General features: G+C 44.9%; 1 protein-coding gene across 1 annotated transcript in view; it reads right to left on the reverse strand.

Moving 5' to 3' along the window:
• Positions 1-881: 881 nt before the first annotated feature.
• The window catches only part of SLC25A17 (solute carrier family 25 member 17), a 64,016-nt gene continuing 44,686 nt past the window's right edge, over positions 882-20,211 (reverse strand). The window contains exons 7-9 of the mRNA XM_073327134.2: positions 16,976-17,071; positions 14,530-14,612; positions 882-13,801 (exon numbers count right to left, since the gene is read on the reverse strand). Coding sequence (XP_073183235.2) covers positions 13,654-13,801; positions 14,530-14,612; positions 16,976-17,071 — 327 coding nt within the window. The 3' untranslated portion in view covers positions 882-13,653. The remainder of the gene's footprint in view (positions 13,802-14,529; positions 14,613-16,975; positions 17,072-20,211) is intronic.

Consider the following 20,211-nt stretch of genomic DNA (forward strand, 5'->3'; position numbering starts at 1 on the left):
CTATGAAATCTAGCTATTGGAGGGGAGGGAAGGAGCAGGGCCGGGGACACCCCAGCTGGGGCTCCTACTGTGCCCACAGCTCCAGCTGCTAGTCCCCTCCAGGCTGGGGAGGGATGGGACTTGCTCTTCCCCTGCACACCTTCTCTCAGGGAGAGATCAGACCCACCTCCAGGTACCTCCCTTAGCTGCAGGAAGCTCCAGGGCTGGGCAGCAGCCACCAGAGGTAGAGGTGGGTCTGATCTCCCTCATGCTGCTGGAAGTGCCCTGCAGCCAGGGGAGGTACCCATAGGTAGGTCTGATCTCCCCCCAAGAATGGCTGTACAGGGGAAGACCAAAGTCCTGTGTTCCTCAGCCCGACTGGGACTAACAGCTAGGAGCCCTCAGCTGGGGCACTTCCAGCAGCATGGTGGAGATCAGATCCATCTTCACCTCCAGGAAGCTCTGGGGCTGCTGCCTTTGGATCCCAGCTCTGAAGGCAGCACAGAAGCAATCCTGCAACCCCCCTACAGCTATTTTGTGCCCCCCTCATGACCCCTTTTTTTGGTCAGGACCCTCACAATTACATCACAGTGAAATTTCAAATGTAAACCTCTGAAAACATGAAAGTGACTAATTTTCAAATCCTTGGCCGTGAAATTGACCAGAATGGACCATGAATTTGGCAGGGCCCTACTTATCGAGCTTACCCTCTCTCTGGATACTGCCATCTTTCTCTGCTATTAATTCTGTCCCTGGGGCTGATGGAAATAACTTTGAAGAGTGCATTGTTAAAAGTATCTGGTATTTTCAGCATTTCCCAGGAAGGATACTCAAGGGCAGCACTCTGTATGAGATCTCTATCATGCTCTCTACCCACGCCTAAAATAAACACAAGTTAAACATTGTGTTGGACTATCAGTATTTATTGTTCAGGTGCAAAGTACAAGCATTCCCAGCAAGAGCACTTACTACATATTTCCCCCCTTCCATTCTTGCCTCCCTTCTTGGTTCTGGTTATGAGAGAGCTTTTTAACCGGTAAAACAAATGAAGAGTTTGATGTGATGAACAAATGAATAGATTAGTCTCTCACTCCTTGTCTATCACACTTAGACCCATAATACATGTTTTTTCTCACAGGCTAAGGAGGAAATGTTTGATGGTTCCTTGTTAAAATATTAGCAGCGTGTTACTAACATCACAGTTAGTAACTTTAGTTTCCTATGGGGCAATATTTCTTATGAGAATTGACACTAATTTCTCTTCACCAGGTTTCTATTGTCACAAGGGTAAATCTCTGGATCCAACGGTACCTAGTGCTTTAGTTATGTTGTATGTCACGGCATCTCCATTTTAGGAACCTGAGTGTAACGTGTACATACAGGAGGCACTGAATCAGTCAGTGTGTACAAAGAAATTTCAAATTGCTACCTACATCCCTGTCCCAGATGGGCTCTATCCAACACCTTGAATTGTAACAATATCAACCTCTCAAAGCCAACAATTTCTTTTTTTTTTTCACTGCACACAGCGTCCAAAAGCTTTCATGGTGGTATATTTTTAATCTTACTTCAGTTATTTACTAAATCCTGGGAATTAATAATTGAGCAAAATAATTGTCTTTCACCAGGCCTCAGATGTTCGCTTTGCCCCTCCTTTAGAGGTTGGGAGCTGCTCTTATTTTCTAAATCATTGGGGATTGCTGAAGATCTTTCCTGAAAATATCTCACTTTAGAACTTTTAAGTTTTATTAAATAATAATAGATTCTGGGCAGTTGGAAAGGTACTGATGAACAATTGAGAAAGCCTGGGATCTTAAGTGACAAGAATAGGGTTGCCAACATTGTATTTCAATACAGGACTGTTTTCTTACCACCCCTATGGAGGAGGCGTACACTGTATTACGGGGGCCAGGGATGGGGTGCCCAGTACCACAGTGGGTGGAGGGTACTCACTATGGCTCAATTGAGGAAACCTTCCGCTCCCTGTGGCAGTCTTGGCTGCTGGGACCCAGCTCTGGAAGTGAACAGGGCAGCACTGCAGGGCCAGGGTCGGGAGGGGAGTGGAAAGATGTACCTGTGAGTATTGGCCCCCTGCTGGACAGGGCCCCCTGCTGACTCCAACTCTTTAGCATGGCCCCATCATCTTTCCCTGTGTAGGCGCCACCTGGCAGGACAAGTGGACGGGGCCATGTGCCCTGGAACTGCACTGAAGGGCCAGGGCCAGGAAGGGGCTCTGTCTGGCATTGGGGTCAGCACTCCTGGAGTATAGCCTTCCATTCCCTGCTCACAGAGTCTCTGCCAATATCTCCAGCAGAGGAGCATAACTGCTGGTTGGTGGCAGCTGAGACCACCTGCACAGAGCCCTGTCCGCTTCCCCTGCTGGACAGAGCCCCCTCCTGACTCCAGCCTTTCAGCATGGCCCCAATCAGGTCTTTGTGCCCTCCGATAACCTTATCACATGCCCCCTGCCCCATCGGGGCCATGCCCCATAGTTTGGGAACTTCTGCGCTACAGGTACATTGGTTCAGTAAATCATGGGACCAATTCTCTGATTTTACAAACTTTATATAATTGAAAAATGAGGTAATAATAAAACTGGCTTTACATAATGAGAATATGTGTAATATGTTGAAATACAGGATAAAAGGCGTCCCGTACCGTTTTAGTAAGGGGCAGGTAATTTTCTTTTTAAATAAGGGACGTCCCTTGTAATATGGAACTGTTGACAACCCCAGATAAGAAGTATCTTGTGTTGCTGACTGAAATTAGTGTATCAATTCATCCTACCAAAGAGAAAAAGAAAATATATACAGAAAAGAAATTCAGCATATGTTTTTGTCAGGAATATTGGATCCCTCCACAGGTGCTAAGCTGATCACTTTAAGGAAGGGCTGAATAGGCACAGAATTAAACTGGAGAATGAATGAGAGAGGAAGAGCGAGAGTGTAAGTCAAAAGGCTGTATAGACATCATCCAGAGCCCAATCAAAACAGGACAGATCTATTCGTTCATCACATACACTCATGCACACATTCAAAAGTAGAAATAATATAAAAACACTTCATAAAAAAATTAAACATTCCTCCTGCCTTTCCTTCACTTTAAACTTCAGCTAAATTCAATTTCTAAAACAAAAATTGCAATGATAAACCAAACCTATGTAGCTTACAACAGTATTACTGTAGTTGATGTAAAGATATAAGAACACCAGCATGTTTAACACTGAGGACAAGACAGGGAGCAACTCCTCTTTCAGAACCCAGCAATGTTGCTTCTCAATCAATCCAGGTCACTGGAGCAAGACAAGAGATGTTCTCTTTCCTCTTTCAATCTAAGCATGGTTTCAGCACCCTGTAAGGTTCTGAAGTCTTGGAGCCAGATCTAGAGCCTATTGAAGTCAATGACAGTCCTTGGCTCAGGCGCATAGAAAAGGGAAACCAGGACCAGACCTGGTAAAATGTACATTTAAAAGGTGACTCAGTTGCTTTGAAATTCATAGATTCACATTTTGTGTTTTGTCATATTTGTGTTTGATAATTGTATAATCTTACCAGGAGAAATCAGCCATGCTGGAAGCAGATATCAAATTGTTTGAATCAACCTCCTTCTCCCCCTGTCTTACATCTGCCAACACTTAATAATGTAGCTAGATTTTAACAATCAGGATGTCTAACATCTATTTAATAAGATACTATTGGCCTTTTCTTTAAGTGTACTATTTTTGCCATTTTAATAACCTGAAGGAATAGTTAGGGAAGTGAGTCAGCTGGCTGCCCAAGAGAGACAAAACAAAACAAAACAAAGGGGTAAAATTGGTGGAAGTAAGATACGGAGGAAAGGGAGAGGGAAAGAAAAAGAAAAGAGAGGTGTACAAATGTCAAATAGAAGGAGCAGTGAGTAAGTTAATATAACTCTGGTGGTTATATGGGGTGGGGGGGATGGAAAGAGAAAGAAGTGGTTACTCACCTTATGCAGTGACTGGACTTTGAGATGTGTGTCCCCCTACGGGTGCTCCACGTCAGGTGTGCTTGCACCCTTTGCGCTATTAATTGGAGATTTTTGGTAGTAGTGCTTGTTTGGCCCATGCATGCACTCTATACTTCCTTGTGCCCCTTTCCGAGGCTATATAGGGCTGTGCGGATGAACTGCCCTCAGTTCCTTCTCTATCATAAAGTCCCCAGAGGAAACTCTAAAGCAGTGGGGAAGGAGGGTGGTAGTGGAACACACATGGACACACACGTCTCACAGAACGCGAGTCACTGCATAAGGTGAGTAACCGCTCCTTCTTTCTTCAAGCAGTGTCCCTCTGGGTGATCCACTTCAGGTGACTACCAGGCAGTACACCCAGCTGGAGCAGAGGGCTTATCCAGAATACTGCACCACTGCATAATGCGTGGAAAAGGTATGTATGGAGGTCCAAATGGCAGCCTTACAAATGTCCAGAATAGGAACATTCTTGAGTAGTGCAATAGATGTGGACAGAGATCTTGTGGAATGGGCCAATATCCTAGAAGGAGGCTGTCTGCAAATTCATAGCACAATATAATACTATCAGACATCCACCTGGAGAGTATCTGGGTTGAAATAACTGAACCCTTTAAACCTACGCACAATAGTCACAAACAGTCTGTGTGATTTCAGAAAAGACTTAGTTCTATCCAAATAAAAGGTAATGCCCTCCTTTAACAGGGTCTGCTACTCCGCTCTCAGTGGTGCCTCTGCATGGCTCATCTGGGGAATTAGCTTCCCACTGTCCCCGTCCCATCCAGTGGTTGCTCAGCCCATCATCTCAGGGTTTGTCTACGTTACCCACTGGATCGACGGGCAACGATCGATCCAACTGGGGGTCGATTTATCGCGTCTAACCTACACCCGATAAATCGACCACCGAGCGCTCTCCCGTCGACTCTGGAACTCCACCGGAGGGAGAGGCGCAGGCAGAGTCAACAGGGGAGCGTCACCTGTTGACTTACCACAGTGAAGACACCGTGGTAAGTAGATCTAAGTATGTCAACTTCAGCTACGTTATTTACATAGCTGAAGTGTTGTAACTTAGATCTATTCCCCCACAGTGTAGACCAAGCCTATGGCACTCACTCTGTGGCCCCTCTCTCACTAGTCAGGAGCTGCAGCGCCTCTCCTTCATGGCTTAGCCAACTGGCCAAGTCACACTCCTCCTCCTATTCCGGGGTCCCATAATAGTCTGTTTCCACCAAGTCTCAGGCAGTCTCCATATCCACTGCACTGATTGCACCACTTTCGCAGTGGCTAGTAGAGGAACCTGGGCCTGCCCTCTACTCTGGGTTCCAGTCCAAGGACCCTTGAACCAGTAGTGCAGGTTCTATACTTTCTGACTTTACTGCTCCTTCCCTGGACTGCTTCTGATACTGCCTTTTTCAGGCTCCTACTTGTATCATGGAGTCTGACTACAGGCTCACCTCATTGCAGCACCGTCTATACTCAGCTCCTAGGCTTTACAGAGGCCCTGCCTGTTTCTGCACAGGTGAGGTTTCATTCCCAATTAAGCCTTATCATGTCCTATGCTCCCCCCCCAGGTGTAGCCTATAGCTGCCACTGGCCTCTCTTATCTATATTAATTCCTCCAGGGCTAGTGCCAGATTAATGTCTCATCACTCCGCCTAACATCCAAAGTGTATAAAATGGCTTTCTCTCTGTACTGACGTGGCTTGGGGGAAAAAACCTGGAAGATGGATAAGCAGGTTGATGTGAAACTCAGATGACACCTTGGGCAAAGATTTAGGGTGTGGGCATAAAACTTTGTCATTGAAAAATATTATAAATGGAGGGTCTGCTGTTAGAGCCCTTATTTCCCCAACCCTTCGAGCAGAGGTGATAGCCACCAAAAAAGCTGTCTTCCAAGATAAATTAATGAGGGAAGAGATGGCCATTGGCTCAAAGGGGGGCCGTAAGGCATCTAAATTCAAGTCCCAGATAGGAGTGAGTTCCTTAGTTGAGGGAAAAGGTTCCCCAATCCGCTGAGAAACCTTACAATTGTACGATGAGCAAAGACTGAGAATCCCTCAACCAGGAGAATGAAGGGCTGTTATAGCTGCCAGGTGAACCCTGGCAGAGTTCATGGATAATCTTGTCTAGTTTTTAGCTTTAAGAGGTAATCAAGGATGGCAGAGAGAGAAGAGTAAGCAGGTGGTACACCTCTCTTGACACACTCAAGGCTGAACCTTTTCCACTTGTGGGGGTAAGTGTAACTTGCAGTTACATGTTGTACTTTCTTAGAACAATTAGACTCTAGTCTCATGAACCATCGAGGAGCCAAGCTTTGAGACAAAGAATGTTCAGGTTGGTGTGAAGAGTCTGACTGGCATCTTGGAAAAGAAATGAGGAATGGATGGAAGGCTGATTGCCTGCCAAATAGCTAGGTGATTCAGGCAAGGATACCATATTTGTCTGGCCCATGTTGGGACTGTTAATATGATCCTGGCTTAGTCATGCTTGATCTTGTTTATCACTTTCAGAAACAGGGGCACTGGGGGAAAATACAGGCATCTCCCAACGAGAGAGGACCCAAACCCTCCTTGAGCAAAAATGTTTCCGTCTCCAATTTCCACTCTTAGTTCTGGGAGATGTCTTTGCTGTTGTCATCTGCTCACCTGTTTTGTATCCCTGGAAGGTAAGCTGCTGAAATAAGGATGCAATTGGCTATGCACCAATTTCAGAGCTTTACCTCTTTGTCACAAAGAGAAGGGAATCTGGCCCCTTCTTATCGGTTCGTATAGAACATGCAAGCTATGTTGTCTGTCAGGATTTTTAGGGACATGTTTTTGATTAAAGACAGAAAGTGGATACAGGCATTCCTGACTGCCCTCAGTTCAAGGATGTTGACATGTAGCTATGTCTCATGGGCAGACTACTTGTCCTGAAAAATGTGAGTCCCCAAGTGCATCCCCTAGACCATCACGGATGCATCTGTCATGGTGATAGAGAGAGGAAGCTGAACAAACGGAATCCTCACACATTGTCTGGGCCCTTCCACCAATTGAGAGAGTCTCATACCTGATGAGGGACTGATACCCTGATACGGGTGGTGGGTATAATAGGTCAGATGCAACACACCTCCCTCTGGAAGCACGCCGCTGGCCTGCTACCTTTGGAATGCCGCTGCCAAAAGGGTGTCCAGGCTGAGGCCCTATATCCTGGTCTTCCTCCATGGCCCTGCCCATGCTGCTCCTCTTTCCACTGTAACTCTACCTCTCCCCTGGAACTTGGGGTGGCTCTGACCGGCTGGCAGGCCATGGCAGTTGGTGGCCCGGGACTCGGGGGCTTGGCTGGGGCTCCTCTGGGCATGGTGGAGGGCTCGGAACTCCTCTGGCAGGGTATGGGCAGGGCCTTGAGCAGAAGGGGTCAGACAGGGGGCTAGCCTGCCTGAATGGGGGGTTCTTGTGCTGCCCATGACTTCTAGGCCAACTGGTTCTGGGTAGAATTTAATCACCCTTTCTAGCTCTAGGACAACAGGGCCAGGTCCTGGGTTCAGGGCCTGGGTTCAGGGCCTGGGTCCTGGCCCTCTTGTCTGATGCCTTGCTTTGGGATGTTTGATGTTACCATCCAGCCGCCCTAGACTCTAAAGCCAGTGCTTCCTGAGCCCCCCTGTTGCTTACATATGCTCCCTCAGAGTTCTACCTAGGCTGTGACAGTCCTGGCTTCTAATGTAACGCCTTTTTTCATAGATATTTAGGTCAGAAGGGACCATTATGATCATCTAGTCTGACCTCCTGCACAACGCAGGCCATAGAATTTCACCCACCACTCCTGCAAAAAACCTCACACCTATATCTGTGCTATTGAAGTCCTCAAATCGTAGTTTAAAGACTTCAAGGAGCAGAGAATCCTCCAGCAAGTGACCCATGCCCCATGCTACAGAGGAAGGCGAAAAACCTCCAGGGCCTCTTCCAATCTGCCCTGGAGGAAAATTCCTTCCCGACCCCAAATATGGCGATCAGCTAAACCCTGAGCATATGGGCAAGATTCATCAGCCAGATACTACAGAAAATGCTTTCCTGGGTAACTCGGATCCCACTCCATCTAATATCCCATCACAGGCCATTGGGCCTATTTACCATGAATATTTAATTACCAAAACCATGTTATCCCATCATACCATCTCCTCCATAAACTTATCGAGTTTAATCTTAAAGACAGATAGATCTTTTGCTCCCACTGCTTCCCTTGGAAGCCTTCAGAGACTGGGTGGCAAGAAAGCAAGGAATACAGGCTTAGCAGAGAAATTTCTTGACATTCACTTTATTCTTAAAGCTCTTGACAACTCTTTGAAAATAACAGAAGTCCTGAGATGCACCCTCCCTTAGTCAGAGGTCACCGATTCTTATGTTTGTGGTTCATCAGCATTTCAGACTGGGTAGAGGCTCTCCTGCAAGTCTTTCTTACATATGGCAATGGTCGGCCGCCCCCTGTGCTTATATAGGATCCCTGCTTTGTACCACGTATTCAACCCATAGGCTATGGCTACACTAGAGATTACAGCAGTGCATCTGCACCACTGTAAGCTCTCTAGAGTAGCCACTCTAAGCTGATGGCAGAGAGCTCTCCAATCGGCTTAATTAATCCACCCCCAATGAGTGGTGGTAGCTATGTCGGAGGGACATAGTGCTGTCCACAGTGATGTTTAGGTCATTGTAACTTATGTTCCTCAGGGCAGGGTCACCCCGGTGGTGGGGCAAGGGTGTGTTATTCCTTCCCCCTGCCCCTGTTAAAGCCAATGAGGTTGCACCCAGCCTTAGGGTTGCTTAGTTCAATGGCCAGAGTCAATACAACCACCCTCAGATGCAGGGTAGTGCGGTCTTGCGGCCGGAGTCAATATAATCACCTTCCATTGCACTGTAGTGTGGCCTAGTGGCCAGCACCTGGGGGCCATCACCATGGGAGTGCCAGCCCCAGTAAGGGGGCCCGGACCCACCCGACTCCACCAGGCCCTGACCCAGGGCCCTAATAGTGGCAGAGTGGTCTGCCACTGGGTCAGCGGGGAGTCCCACCAAAACACGCTGACCTCATGAGAGTGGGAGGTACCACTCATCCATCCTCCCTGGGTGGCTTCCTACCTGCTTGCCTCTAGCAATGGTCCATAGGGTCCTCCAGGCTCCTTGGCACAGTATGCTCCCTGGGGTTCCACTGGCCACAGGCCTCTGGTCTGGGTCTTGGGCTCTTCAGCTCCCGTAGGCAAGGGCTGTAACAGCTCCTGGGCTGGACCCCCTACCAAGTGTCCTTCCTCCTTAGCAGTCAGCCCAGACTGAGCTAGGCTGCTCCCTTTTATACTGCAGCAGCAGTCGGAGCATACCCAACAGAGTCGGGGGGGCGTGGCTTCTGCTGCTAATAGCGCTGACTTAACCCCTTCCGCTCCAGTGCAGGGCCAGTACACCCCGTCACAGTGGGGTTTATTCACACCCCTAAGTGGTAATGTAGACACAGGCCCAGTTTAAAGTCATACTTGCCCCACATCCTTGCAGGACCATGTGAATTGAAAGTGCTATGCCAGTGGCCAATAGCTGAGTCATTCAAATTTGATGGCCCCAAATTGCCGTCTTGATGGTTCTCATTGATGGTCCTTCAACAAGGTGCCAAACACCTTTCCAGGGCAGGGCAGGGCAAGGCAAGGCAGCTGTCTGGAATGCAGCATAATAGGCTGCCCCTGGGCAAGTCAAAACTACCACAGCTTCTCTACCAATATTTCAAAACAGATACAAACCAGATTTCACAATCTGATAGTCATATCCTTCTTTATCATTATCTCACCCCATCTCAGCATTGCATCCACTCTCCCTTTAGTTGAGGTGGATTGAATATAGCTCTCTCTAAAACCAGTCTGTGCTACTCTGGGTTGGTAATTTACTACAGTGCTGGAAGTGCTCCCTGCCATTATGTCTTTTCTACACTAGAAAAATTATTACTCATATTACAATTGTCCACAATGGCGCAGCTGCACTAGAGGTAGCAACGTTGTAAACACAAGTTTAGACAAAGCTCACCTGTTTTAGCAGCATCATGAAAACCTGCTCTGAGGCAATTGTGCACTAATGTGCTGCCCCACGATGCCTGACCCATACCCTCCTTCTCCTAACACTGGAAGCGAGTTTGCTGATATAGAATGCAGCAGAGCTGTTTTTACCAGTTTTCTGCTGGCAGAGTCCTGTTTAGCAAGGAGAGTCTTCCAGCAACAATCTTTGTCTATTTTAAGGTCACTTTGCACCACTTTATGGCGGGCAAATAACCTTAACAGACCAAAGAATTCAGACCGTTAGGTTTATCCTGTATTGTCATTAAATAGTTACATCTTACCTCATGAGAAAGAACTCTGAAGTATTTTTGCACTAGCCACTGGGTGCATTAAATAACATGTGATTAACTCATAAACCTTGATAGTTCCTTTTCTCATAACCATATTGCTCCACATGGAACCTTTAGCAGAAAAGGGAAAGTGATGTAGTAGATTGTAACAATTCTGGGAGTGAGGTTCAAAATAGAACTCTCCTTGCTGTGTTGACCACTTGTTCAGAGTATACCCTATTTCAATAAAAATGCTTGTGAATGATAGTACAGTAACTCCTCACTTAACGTCCTAGTTATGTTCTTGAAAAATGCAACTTTAAACGAAATGATGTTAAGTGAATCCAATTTCCCCATAAGAATTAATGTAAATTGGGGTTGGGGGGGGTTAGGTTCCAGGGAAATTTTTTTTGCCAGACAAAAGACATTAGATACATATACAATATAAGTTTTAAATAATTTTAAAACAAACAATTTAATACTGTACTCACCAATGATGATTGTGAAGCTTGGTTGAGGCAGGGGCATAGTGGAGTAGGAGTGCAGGGGCTCGCCCCGTTCTGCCCACCCAAGGCTCCTGCTGGGGAGTGGGACCAAGGTACAGGGGCTTGCCCAGTTCTGCCTGCCTGGGGCTCCGGTCCCTCTCTGCCCGCCTGGCATTCCACCCAGGAAGCAGGGCCCGGGTGCCAGGTGAGGGGAACAAGGTAAGAGCACCATGTGGCAGGAGCCAAACAACGTTATACGGGAACATTTTAGGACTTTAAAGGAGTATGTTCTCTAATAGGTCAGCGACCTAATAGCGAACCAATGTTAACTGGGAGGATATTAAGTGAGGAGTTACTGTAAAATAAAAATTAAGAAGAGAGGAACTCACAAGATGTGTAAGTAACATAAGCATCTCTCAGGGAATGTCTGCACTGCAGAACGAGTCCCATGACAGTGAGTCTCAGAGCCAGGGTTAACTGACCCAGGCTCATATGGCTCACACTACAGGGGCTAAAAATAGCAGTGTAGATGTTTGGGCTTGGGCTGGAGCCCAAGCTCAGAAACCCAGGAAGAGGGATGGATCTCAGAGTCCAGGCTCCAGCCTGAGCCTGAAGATCTGCACTGCTATTTTTAGCATTTATCTGCAGAAGCATGTGTTGGGGTGAATATACAATGAAAAAGGTTCATCTGGTTTACTATAAATAGATCAGAGATAATAGCCTTTACAGCAGGAATCAGCAAGGAAGTAGAGTGGGATCAGCAACTGACTCTAGTTTCCTTCAAAAGGGAGAAATGAGACATGCTCCTGTGCTGGCAGCCGTCAAATGGAGCAAGCCATATTGCTATTGGGCAGGCTGAAGTACACCTTGCTCCTTTTCCCTTGCAGTATGTGCACCAGATTGAAGAGCTTGGTTTGTTTATTTGACTTACCTGTTAGGAAAATGAAAGCAGTGTCCTGCTCTTGTTAAGTATGTGTAAGAAGGAGTTATTGACTGGAGAGCACTATCTGGTTTTAATTTTATTACCTAGCCCACACTGCAACTTTCAGATAAGTGAATTCCAAAGCACTATACAAACTCCCTGCTATACAAATACTGAATATATGAATGTCTCTGTATACCACTAAAGTACAGCCAGTTCTGGGATGTGCCACAACAACAGTTTAGCAATGCACAGCAATACTACTCCATCATTTAATACAGGAAGTGAAGATAGCAGTTCTCAAACTCTAACCTGTGGATCACTAGTGGTCCATTAAACACTAACAGGTGGTCTACAGCGAGTAACAGATCACACTGTGCTGGTTCTTCTCCTTGATTCCAGCAACTAAATTGCATTGAAAGAAGCTTAAAATATTCAATACCTCACTAATATCACCTGCCTATGTAAGCAATTGCAGTAATTATCAGAGGGATGTACTATAAATGCAAATTGGAGTGGAAGTGGTCCCTGCAATCACGAATGGAAGGAGAGGTAGTCCATGAGACAATCTTTATTAAGATGTTGTCCCACTGAAAAATTATCCACTTATAAATGAAGGGAGAATTTAACTAGGCAGATAGAATTATCCATGTCAGAATTTGGGCTGGATTTACTCTACTACTCTCACAAAGAGTGCTAGGCGTCAAGGCCTCAATTTTCACTCTCATCCATAAGATGGTAGACCAGCATTCCCCAACACTACAGGGATGGGATCAGTAATGCCTCAAAAAAGTGCCATTTACTAAATGCTACTTCCTGCAGTACCTGACTTTTCCCCAGAAGTCTTTGCTATTTAGCTACTGACCCAGCATGATTTTACCTGGATTATGAGATCACATGTTAAAATGGTACTGCTGCAAGCATGGCAAAGGCTATAACGGGACTTAACAGAATTTCATGAACTAAGACTATACAACAATAAAAATAAGTAAGAAGAGCACGTGCAGTTACACTAGCTGGGACAACAAATATCTCATCTCATGCTTCATGGCACAAACTGACCACCTCCAGAGGCCAGGAAGAAAAACAACACTTACAATTAGTTGTGCTATAGAAGGGACTTACTCTCCTCTCTGAGGTACGTGGCGTTGGTCCCTGTTTGAGGCACAGTACTGGATTAAATGAACCAACAATTAGTTTCAGGAGGGAAGGAGCTAGAGTACCAGACTAGACAGAATACATGCCTGCTGCAGTATGGAAATCCCTATATTCAGTTACTGGCCAATCTAGTTCCAAGTTCACTGGCGGGGGGAGGGTGGTTCCGAGGGACAGCACACTCAGCCCTGGGAAATGAGCATTCTAGTTTCTCACAAGTCTCATCTTCTGATAGATATTTGGAATAACATCCAGTCATGCTCCACCAGAAAAAAAATATCAGAAATTAAATGGAAACTATGCCAGAAACCCGGTTCTGCATGAACTATTTTAATGAACCAAATACCAGGTGAGATGAACACCTGACAGGGAGCTACCGATAGCTAGTACAGGGAGGAGAATGGCTGAGGGCAAGTTGAAAAAAAAGGCAAATTAAGTGCAGTAAAAGTACTCCCTCCCCCTAAAAGAGCCAACCAAACCACTCCAGTAATTAACAAATCTCAATTTCAGGTGCTAAAATAATCTTTTCCATTTAATTTCTTAATACAATTGGGTCGCAAAATGTCAATACGGTGAACAAGCCACCACAAAGACAGCTGGCAGCAAATCCTACTGGACTTCACTCTAAACTTCTCCTCACGCAGCTTCCGAGACAGACAATAAGAATGGAAACTAATGGAGAAGAAGGTGACCTTAGAGAGAGAATTCTTTGCTACCCAGCCTTTCCTCAGATATTGGACCTCCCTCTCCATACCCCCAGTTTATTTCCATGCTTATTGTGCTGCACAGATCACTTTCTCAGTGCTTCTGTGAATGCTTTAATCCCATGACTGTGAAGGTAGCAGCAGTCAGTTTTTCATAGACTAGGAACATGAGTGCGGCAGTGAGGACGGTCTGCAGGAGCTTTGCTTCAAGGCCTTTGTAGAGTCCCACCAATCCAAAACGCCTAAGAAGAAACAGGTTTGACAAATGTGAAGTTTTCTCTAAGCAAATTACAGCGCTAATGAGAAATGCTGCCTGCACTGACAGTTCTGCATGCTGAAGCTCTTCCTCTATCCCTAGAAGAGTGACAAAACATGGGAAACCGAACAAGTTTCTCACACGCTTTACCCCACCAGAATACTTCATATTTTGTTGAGGAGAGTAAGTCAGTTTCCGTGGCATAGTCAACTTTTGGCCTCTATGCAGAGATTGTCAGCAAAGAAGCCAGTTACGATGCAAACACTTGCCTGTCAGACTTATTGGCCAACTAACTAACAGCCTTAGAGCAGCACTGACCTATTATTAATTAGAGTTAGAAGTTAAATTACAGACACAGAATTAGGATTCCTTATCCTATTCCCAGTCTCCTCAGCTACTTAGATTTTAAACATATGGGCTCAATAGAGAAGGGTAAGCATTCTATGCAGGAAACTTAACTCTTTTCCAGAGGAGAGGCTAAGTTGCTATCTATATAATCACCTCACTCTGAACAACATGCAGATATTTAATTTGAAAGTGTTACTTGCTCTCCCATCCCTGTTTTGCAATAGTCGACAAGTGGAACTGGGTTACTAGTTCAAGTGGGTGAAAATAAATAATGGTCAGGCCCAGCAATATTAACTGCCAATATGTTAAAAGCCCATTCTTTTGTGGGAGTATATGCGTCATTAAGACAGGAACTAGAAAGCTCACCTTACTCTCTGTCGAAGAAGATAGAGAACATTCTTAAGACTGCCTAGTGTCCGGTTTTCAGGGTTCAATCTGTGACGTCCAAACTGAAAGGGAAAGGAAAGAAACAGTGTTAACAATTTATTGGGATTATTTCCTCTAAACCATAAACCTCACTGACAGACCAAGAACCCTAATGAACAGGTAAAATGCAGAGAGGCTACTAAATTCTAAGATAACTTCTAGGATTGATTATCCTACATCTATTTTCATGTCTTCCAGCTTGTGCTGTCAAAAGGTTGCAATCAGTGCAGAAGAGTGTGGCCAAAGCTTTTACTGACCTAGTTTATTTGATATCATACCTCTAGCATTAAAACATTGTTTGCTACAGGTGAAATCTTTTTGATTTTAAACTCCAGTTCCACTCCAGTTATAAACACAGAAATACACAATGCTATTATGTTTCATTGACTCCCTGTAAAACAATTCTCATTTTCAAGATTATTTTTCTAATCACCAGTCCTGCAAAAATCAATCTGGGATCCGAAATTCAAGCCGAGTTCTTTCTGGCTTGTGCATCACTGAATTAAAGATTCACTTTATGCAAAGCCATTAACTTCAGTGCAATTACACAGGTGTAAGCAAGGGCAGAATTTAGTGCTAGAACTGGAACCTCATTTACAACTGTACTGATGATTAAGGCTAAGATTTAATCACGGGTATTATTAGTAAAAGTCATGGACAGCTCACAGCCCATTACCTGTCCATGATTTATACCATAAATACCTCTGATTGAATCTTTCTTTCGGGGGGAGGGGGCGCTGTGGGGGGACAGGAGCCTGGAACACCAGCTGCAGGGGGAGAGCCCCAGGGGACCCCATGACACCAGGTGCCAGGGAGAGGGAGCCCGGGGGGGCGGGGCTTACTGCTGCTCTGGCCATGGCTGGGGGGTAGGGAGGGAGGGAAGAGAGGAGCCCCACTGCTCCGGCCGCCCCGGAATCACAACGTCTACTCCTGCTGCCCCAGGACTGCTGCTCAGGCGGTCCTCAGGGCCAGCTGCATCGGCCGCTGCTCGGGTGGTCTCTGGGGCCAGCTGCCCAGGCCATCGGTTGGTACGGCTGGCTGTGAGGCTGCCCGAGGGGCTGGCTGCAAAACCACTCCAGCAGTGGCTCGTGTAGCTGTCCCAAGGGCCGCCCGAGTGGCTCCAGGTCCAGCTGCTTGGGCGGTCCTAGAGTCAGCCACACTGGCTGCTGCAGAAGTCACAGAGGTCACAGGAAGTCACAGAATCTGTGACTTCCATTACCTCCGTGACAAACACAGAGTGTTATTGATGATCCATGCTCCATGCAAACATCCAACTAATTCTACCACACTTGGCTCTACAGTGCTAAGTACTTAGTATTAAAGTAAGCAGATATGACTTTGAATAGTTACTAAAAATGTTATCTCTATTGTAATACTACACCAATGTCAACATGTATAGCTACCCAAGCTAAAATAAAGGTATTCATATTACATGCTGCAGGATGTATTGACTGCTTCCAAGGATCAGGACTGAGCGATTCCCTCACCACTCTAATTAGAGTACAGCACTGGGCAATTGGCTAGGTCAGGGGTGGCCGACCTGTGACTCAACTATTGGCCCTGCCCCCACTCCCTCCCCTAAGCCTGCTAGGCCCTTCCTCCTCCCTCTCTTGAGCCTCTTGCACGACACGAAAGAGCTTATCAGGAGGTGCGGGGAAGGAGGGGAAAGCATTGATCAGCGGGGCTGCCGGTGGGTGGGAGGCGCTGGGGGTGGGGGGAGGGCTGCTGATGTATTACTGTGGCTCTTTGGCAATGTACATTGGTAAATTCTGGCTCCTTCTCAGGCTCAGGTTGGCCACCCTTGAGCTAGGTGCATTATATGTGAGTTCACTTTCCTCTGATGCGTCAAATATTGGCCACCACTAAAAGCAAGTAGTGGTTTGACTAAATAAAGCAAACCTTATGTATATTATTTACTTTTTTAGTTTACCTTCCATCACTTGGTCTTTAGTATTTAGTCTTTAAATTTTATTTTCTGTGTTTATGGAACCTATTTTCTATTTATATTCAGAATCCACATTTTATGCAGCCTTTAAATCCACATTTTATGCAGCCTTTAAATTGTAAGGTGCCTCAAGAGTTTTTGTGGAAGACACTACATAAATGTGCTATATTGTAATTACTATTACCTGCTTATGAGACTTCCCTATCCCTACTGAAGTTCCGGCAGGCTCCTTTGGCAAGGCAACAAAAAAGCCCAAGTCTAGGCCCTTACAAATGGTAAGACCTGCCAATGACCTTCAACACAATCAGCAAGATAAGAGAAATCCGTCCAGCAAGGACTCTTGAATAGAGAGGTCTTGGGCTGTACAGTAGTGGCCTCCAGAGGCAGAGCTGCCTTCGCCTGGAATTAGATGGACCTATTTTCAGTATAACTAATACTCACCCGCAAAATTGATTGTACTGTCTGCATGGGGTAGGTGATGGTTGTGGCAACTGCCTTAGCTACTGCACCAATGACGAATGCATCCAAAGAGGTAAGCTGTTCAACAGTGTAAGGAAAATATTACTTGCATGAAGAAACAGATCAGATGTTACAGTTTTATACCTATCATCATAACGTCTGAGAGCTTTCCACATAAAATCAATAGCAAAATCCCTAGTGGACTTCATGGAATTTCTGACACTTCTCCTGTTTCAGGGTCAAAACTATAAATAAATCTGCACAGTTAGAGAGAGGATTTACAACAACCTCTTGCATATCTCATTTCTCCTTTCATATAATTGCTATTACTGAAACCCAGTGGGAGGAGCCACATGACTGGAATGTTTTAAAGACACTGGATACACCCTATTTAGCAAAAAGAGTGGGTAGAAGGGGAGGGGGATGGCACTCTACATGAAAGATACCATTACGAGCTTTAAAGTTATGGACAATTGAGAGGAACAGGATCTGAACTGCTTATGGTTCAATGGTCTGATGAATCACAAGATGAGGTACTGGTGGAGGTCTGTTACAGGCCATTAAAGCAGATAAGGGTACAGGATGAGCAGATCCATAAACATCTATCTGTAATCCTCGAGTATTAGGGTTGGAAGAGACATCAGGAGGTCATATAGTCCAACCCCCTGCTCAAAGCAGGACCAACACCAACTAAATCATCCCAGCCAGAGCTTTGTCAAGCCAGGCCTTAATGTCTAGAAACACTGAGTTATCAAGGGTTATTTCCACCATGGAAACATATGTTAGAGGTCTCATGCTGCCATTAGTAAAGCATCCTTGAGTTCTAAAAATTATAGATGGTAACTTTCTAGCACCAAAAAAACAGTGCGTCAAACATATAGAATTACCCCAAATTGGTTGCACTGTTGGACTTCAGTCTAACCAATAAAAATGAACTGATCATTGAACTAAAAACTGATGGTTGCTCAGATGGAAGTGATCAAACACTAATTTTATTTGTTGTGTGCAAACAGAATGTAGTCCTGACCAGTAATATATATGTACTTGGTGCTTTAAAAATGAACAAATTCCCAGTGCCAAAAAAAAAACAAACATGAGAAAAACTGAGTGGGAGGAAACATTTAAACATAAAAATAAAAGTGATAATGGAGAGTTATTTAAGAATGCTTTTTTAAATGCCTAGGAAACCCACAAATGTCACATTGTGACAGTCTATACTTTGCTGGAGCGTTCTGTAATCCCCATATATCTCGTTTATATATAATTGTGATCTTGCATATAATGCATGCCATGTATGGTATCAGGGGAAAGGTTATGATCTGCTGGAAGCCATTGTTCTATCTAAATATGTATATCATCAATGCATACGAAATTATAAGAATTGTGTTATATAGTTTTCACTAAAATATGCTGTGGGTTTGGGAAGCACCTAGATACTAGCTCAAAGGAGACAATGATAAGAAAAGAGGTAACCAACAGATGCTGAACAGATATCACCAGCCATTTTCCAGCAGAGGAGTTACAATTCAATGACAGGAGACACACCGGGGTATTGCTTCACCTTGTGACTCAGCAATGCTCACCAGACATGCCTGGACTTGTATTCTCCAAGTACATGGACTAAGGGTATAAAACAGAACGCATTGGCCACATGCTTTGCCTTTCTCCTGCCCCCATCTATGCTGCAAGCAACAAAGAGACTCAGAAGACTGGACACTCCAACAGAGGAGACTGGCCCAGGTTTAAAGGACAAACCTGTATACTAAGGACTGCAGTATCCAGGGGTCAGAAAAACTACAATCTAGATGTTGCCCAGTCTAATAGGGTTGAGAGTTCAAACTACGTGCTTATATTTTCTTTTCTTTGGGTAACTAACTCTGACTTTTTGTCTATCACTTAAAATCTATCTTTTGTAGTCAATAAATTGGTTTAACTATTTATCTTTACCTGTGAGTTTGCCTGAAGCGTGTGGTAAATCTGCTCAGGTTTGCAAAGGCTAGTGTATATCCACTTTCCATTGATGAAGTGGGGAACCAATTAATAAATTTGCACTGCTCATCGTAAACAGTGCAAGACGGTATATTCCTGAGGTACAAAGCTGGGAGCTGGGGGGCTCTGGCTGGTGCCTTTCTTTGTGTGATTCATGAGTGGCTCTGGGAGCATTCATGCAATCTAGCTGGGTGTGGGGCTGCATATGCAGTTGTGCTGAGTGATAATGGTGCCTGGAGGCACTAGCAAAGCATTGTGAGAGACAGATCAGGCTGGAGAGTTAAAGGGGCACAGCGGTCCCACAGTCCCAGGCTGCACCCTGGGGATCCCATCACACACATAAGAAGGCTTCTTGTGTGAAAAGAAATCCTAGTAAAAAGAGTAAATGAAAGTATCAAAATAAAAAAGAATATCTATAACAAATGGAAAAATGGGGAAGTGGATAGCAATGAGTATAAATCAGCAGTTAGGAAATGCAGATAGTTGACAAGGGAAAATAAAGGTAAAAAAAAAAAATTATGGTCAGTAGGATTAAGGACAATAAGGAATTCTTTAAATTTTTCAGGAACAAATAAAATCCTAACAATGGTATAGATCCAATAGTGCAGGGGTTCTCAAACTGGGGGTCGGGACCCCTTGGGGGTCACGAGGTTATTACATGGGGGGTTGTGAGCTGTCAGCCTCTACCCCAAGCCCCGCTTTGCTCCCGCATTTATAATGGTGTTATATACATTAAAAAGTGTTTTTAATTTATAAGGAGGGGTCGCACTCAGAGGCTTGCTGTGTGAAAGAGGTCAGCAGTACAAAAGATTGAGAACCACTGCAATAATAGATAAGGATGGTAAAATTGTCAATAGTAATGCAAAAGGCAGAAGTAATCAATAAATATTTCTGTTCTGTATTTGGAATAAAGCAGGCTGATGTATTCATATCTTACAGAGATAAGGAAATACTTTCTATTCCATCAATATCTATGGAAAATTTTAAAGCACAACTATTAAAGTTAAGCATTTTAAAACTGGAAGGACCAGATAATTTGTATCTAAGGGTATTAAAAGAATTGGACCAAAGACCACTGATGTTGGATCTGAACCACTGATGTTGATTTTTAACAAATCTTGGAATACTGGGGAAGCTCCAGAGAACTGGGAAAAAGGAAATGTTCTGCCAATATTTAAAAAAAGAGTAAATGTGATGACCCTGGTATAGGCTGGATAGTCTGACATCAC

Source organism: Lepidochelys kempii, chromosome 1, assembly GCF_965140285.1.
Source record: "Lepidochelys kempii isolate rLepKem1 chromosome 1, rLepKem1.hap1, whole genome shotgun sequence".
Taxonomy (NCBI): domain Eukaryota; kingdom Metazoa; phylum Chordata; order Testudines; family Cheloniidae; genus Lepidochelys; species Lepidochelys kempii.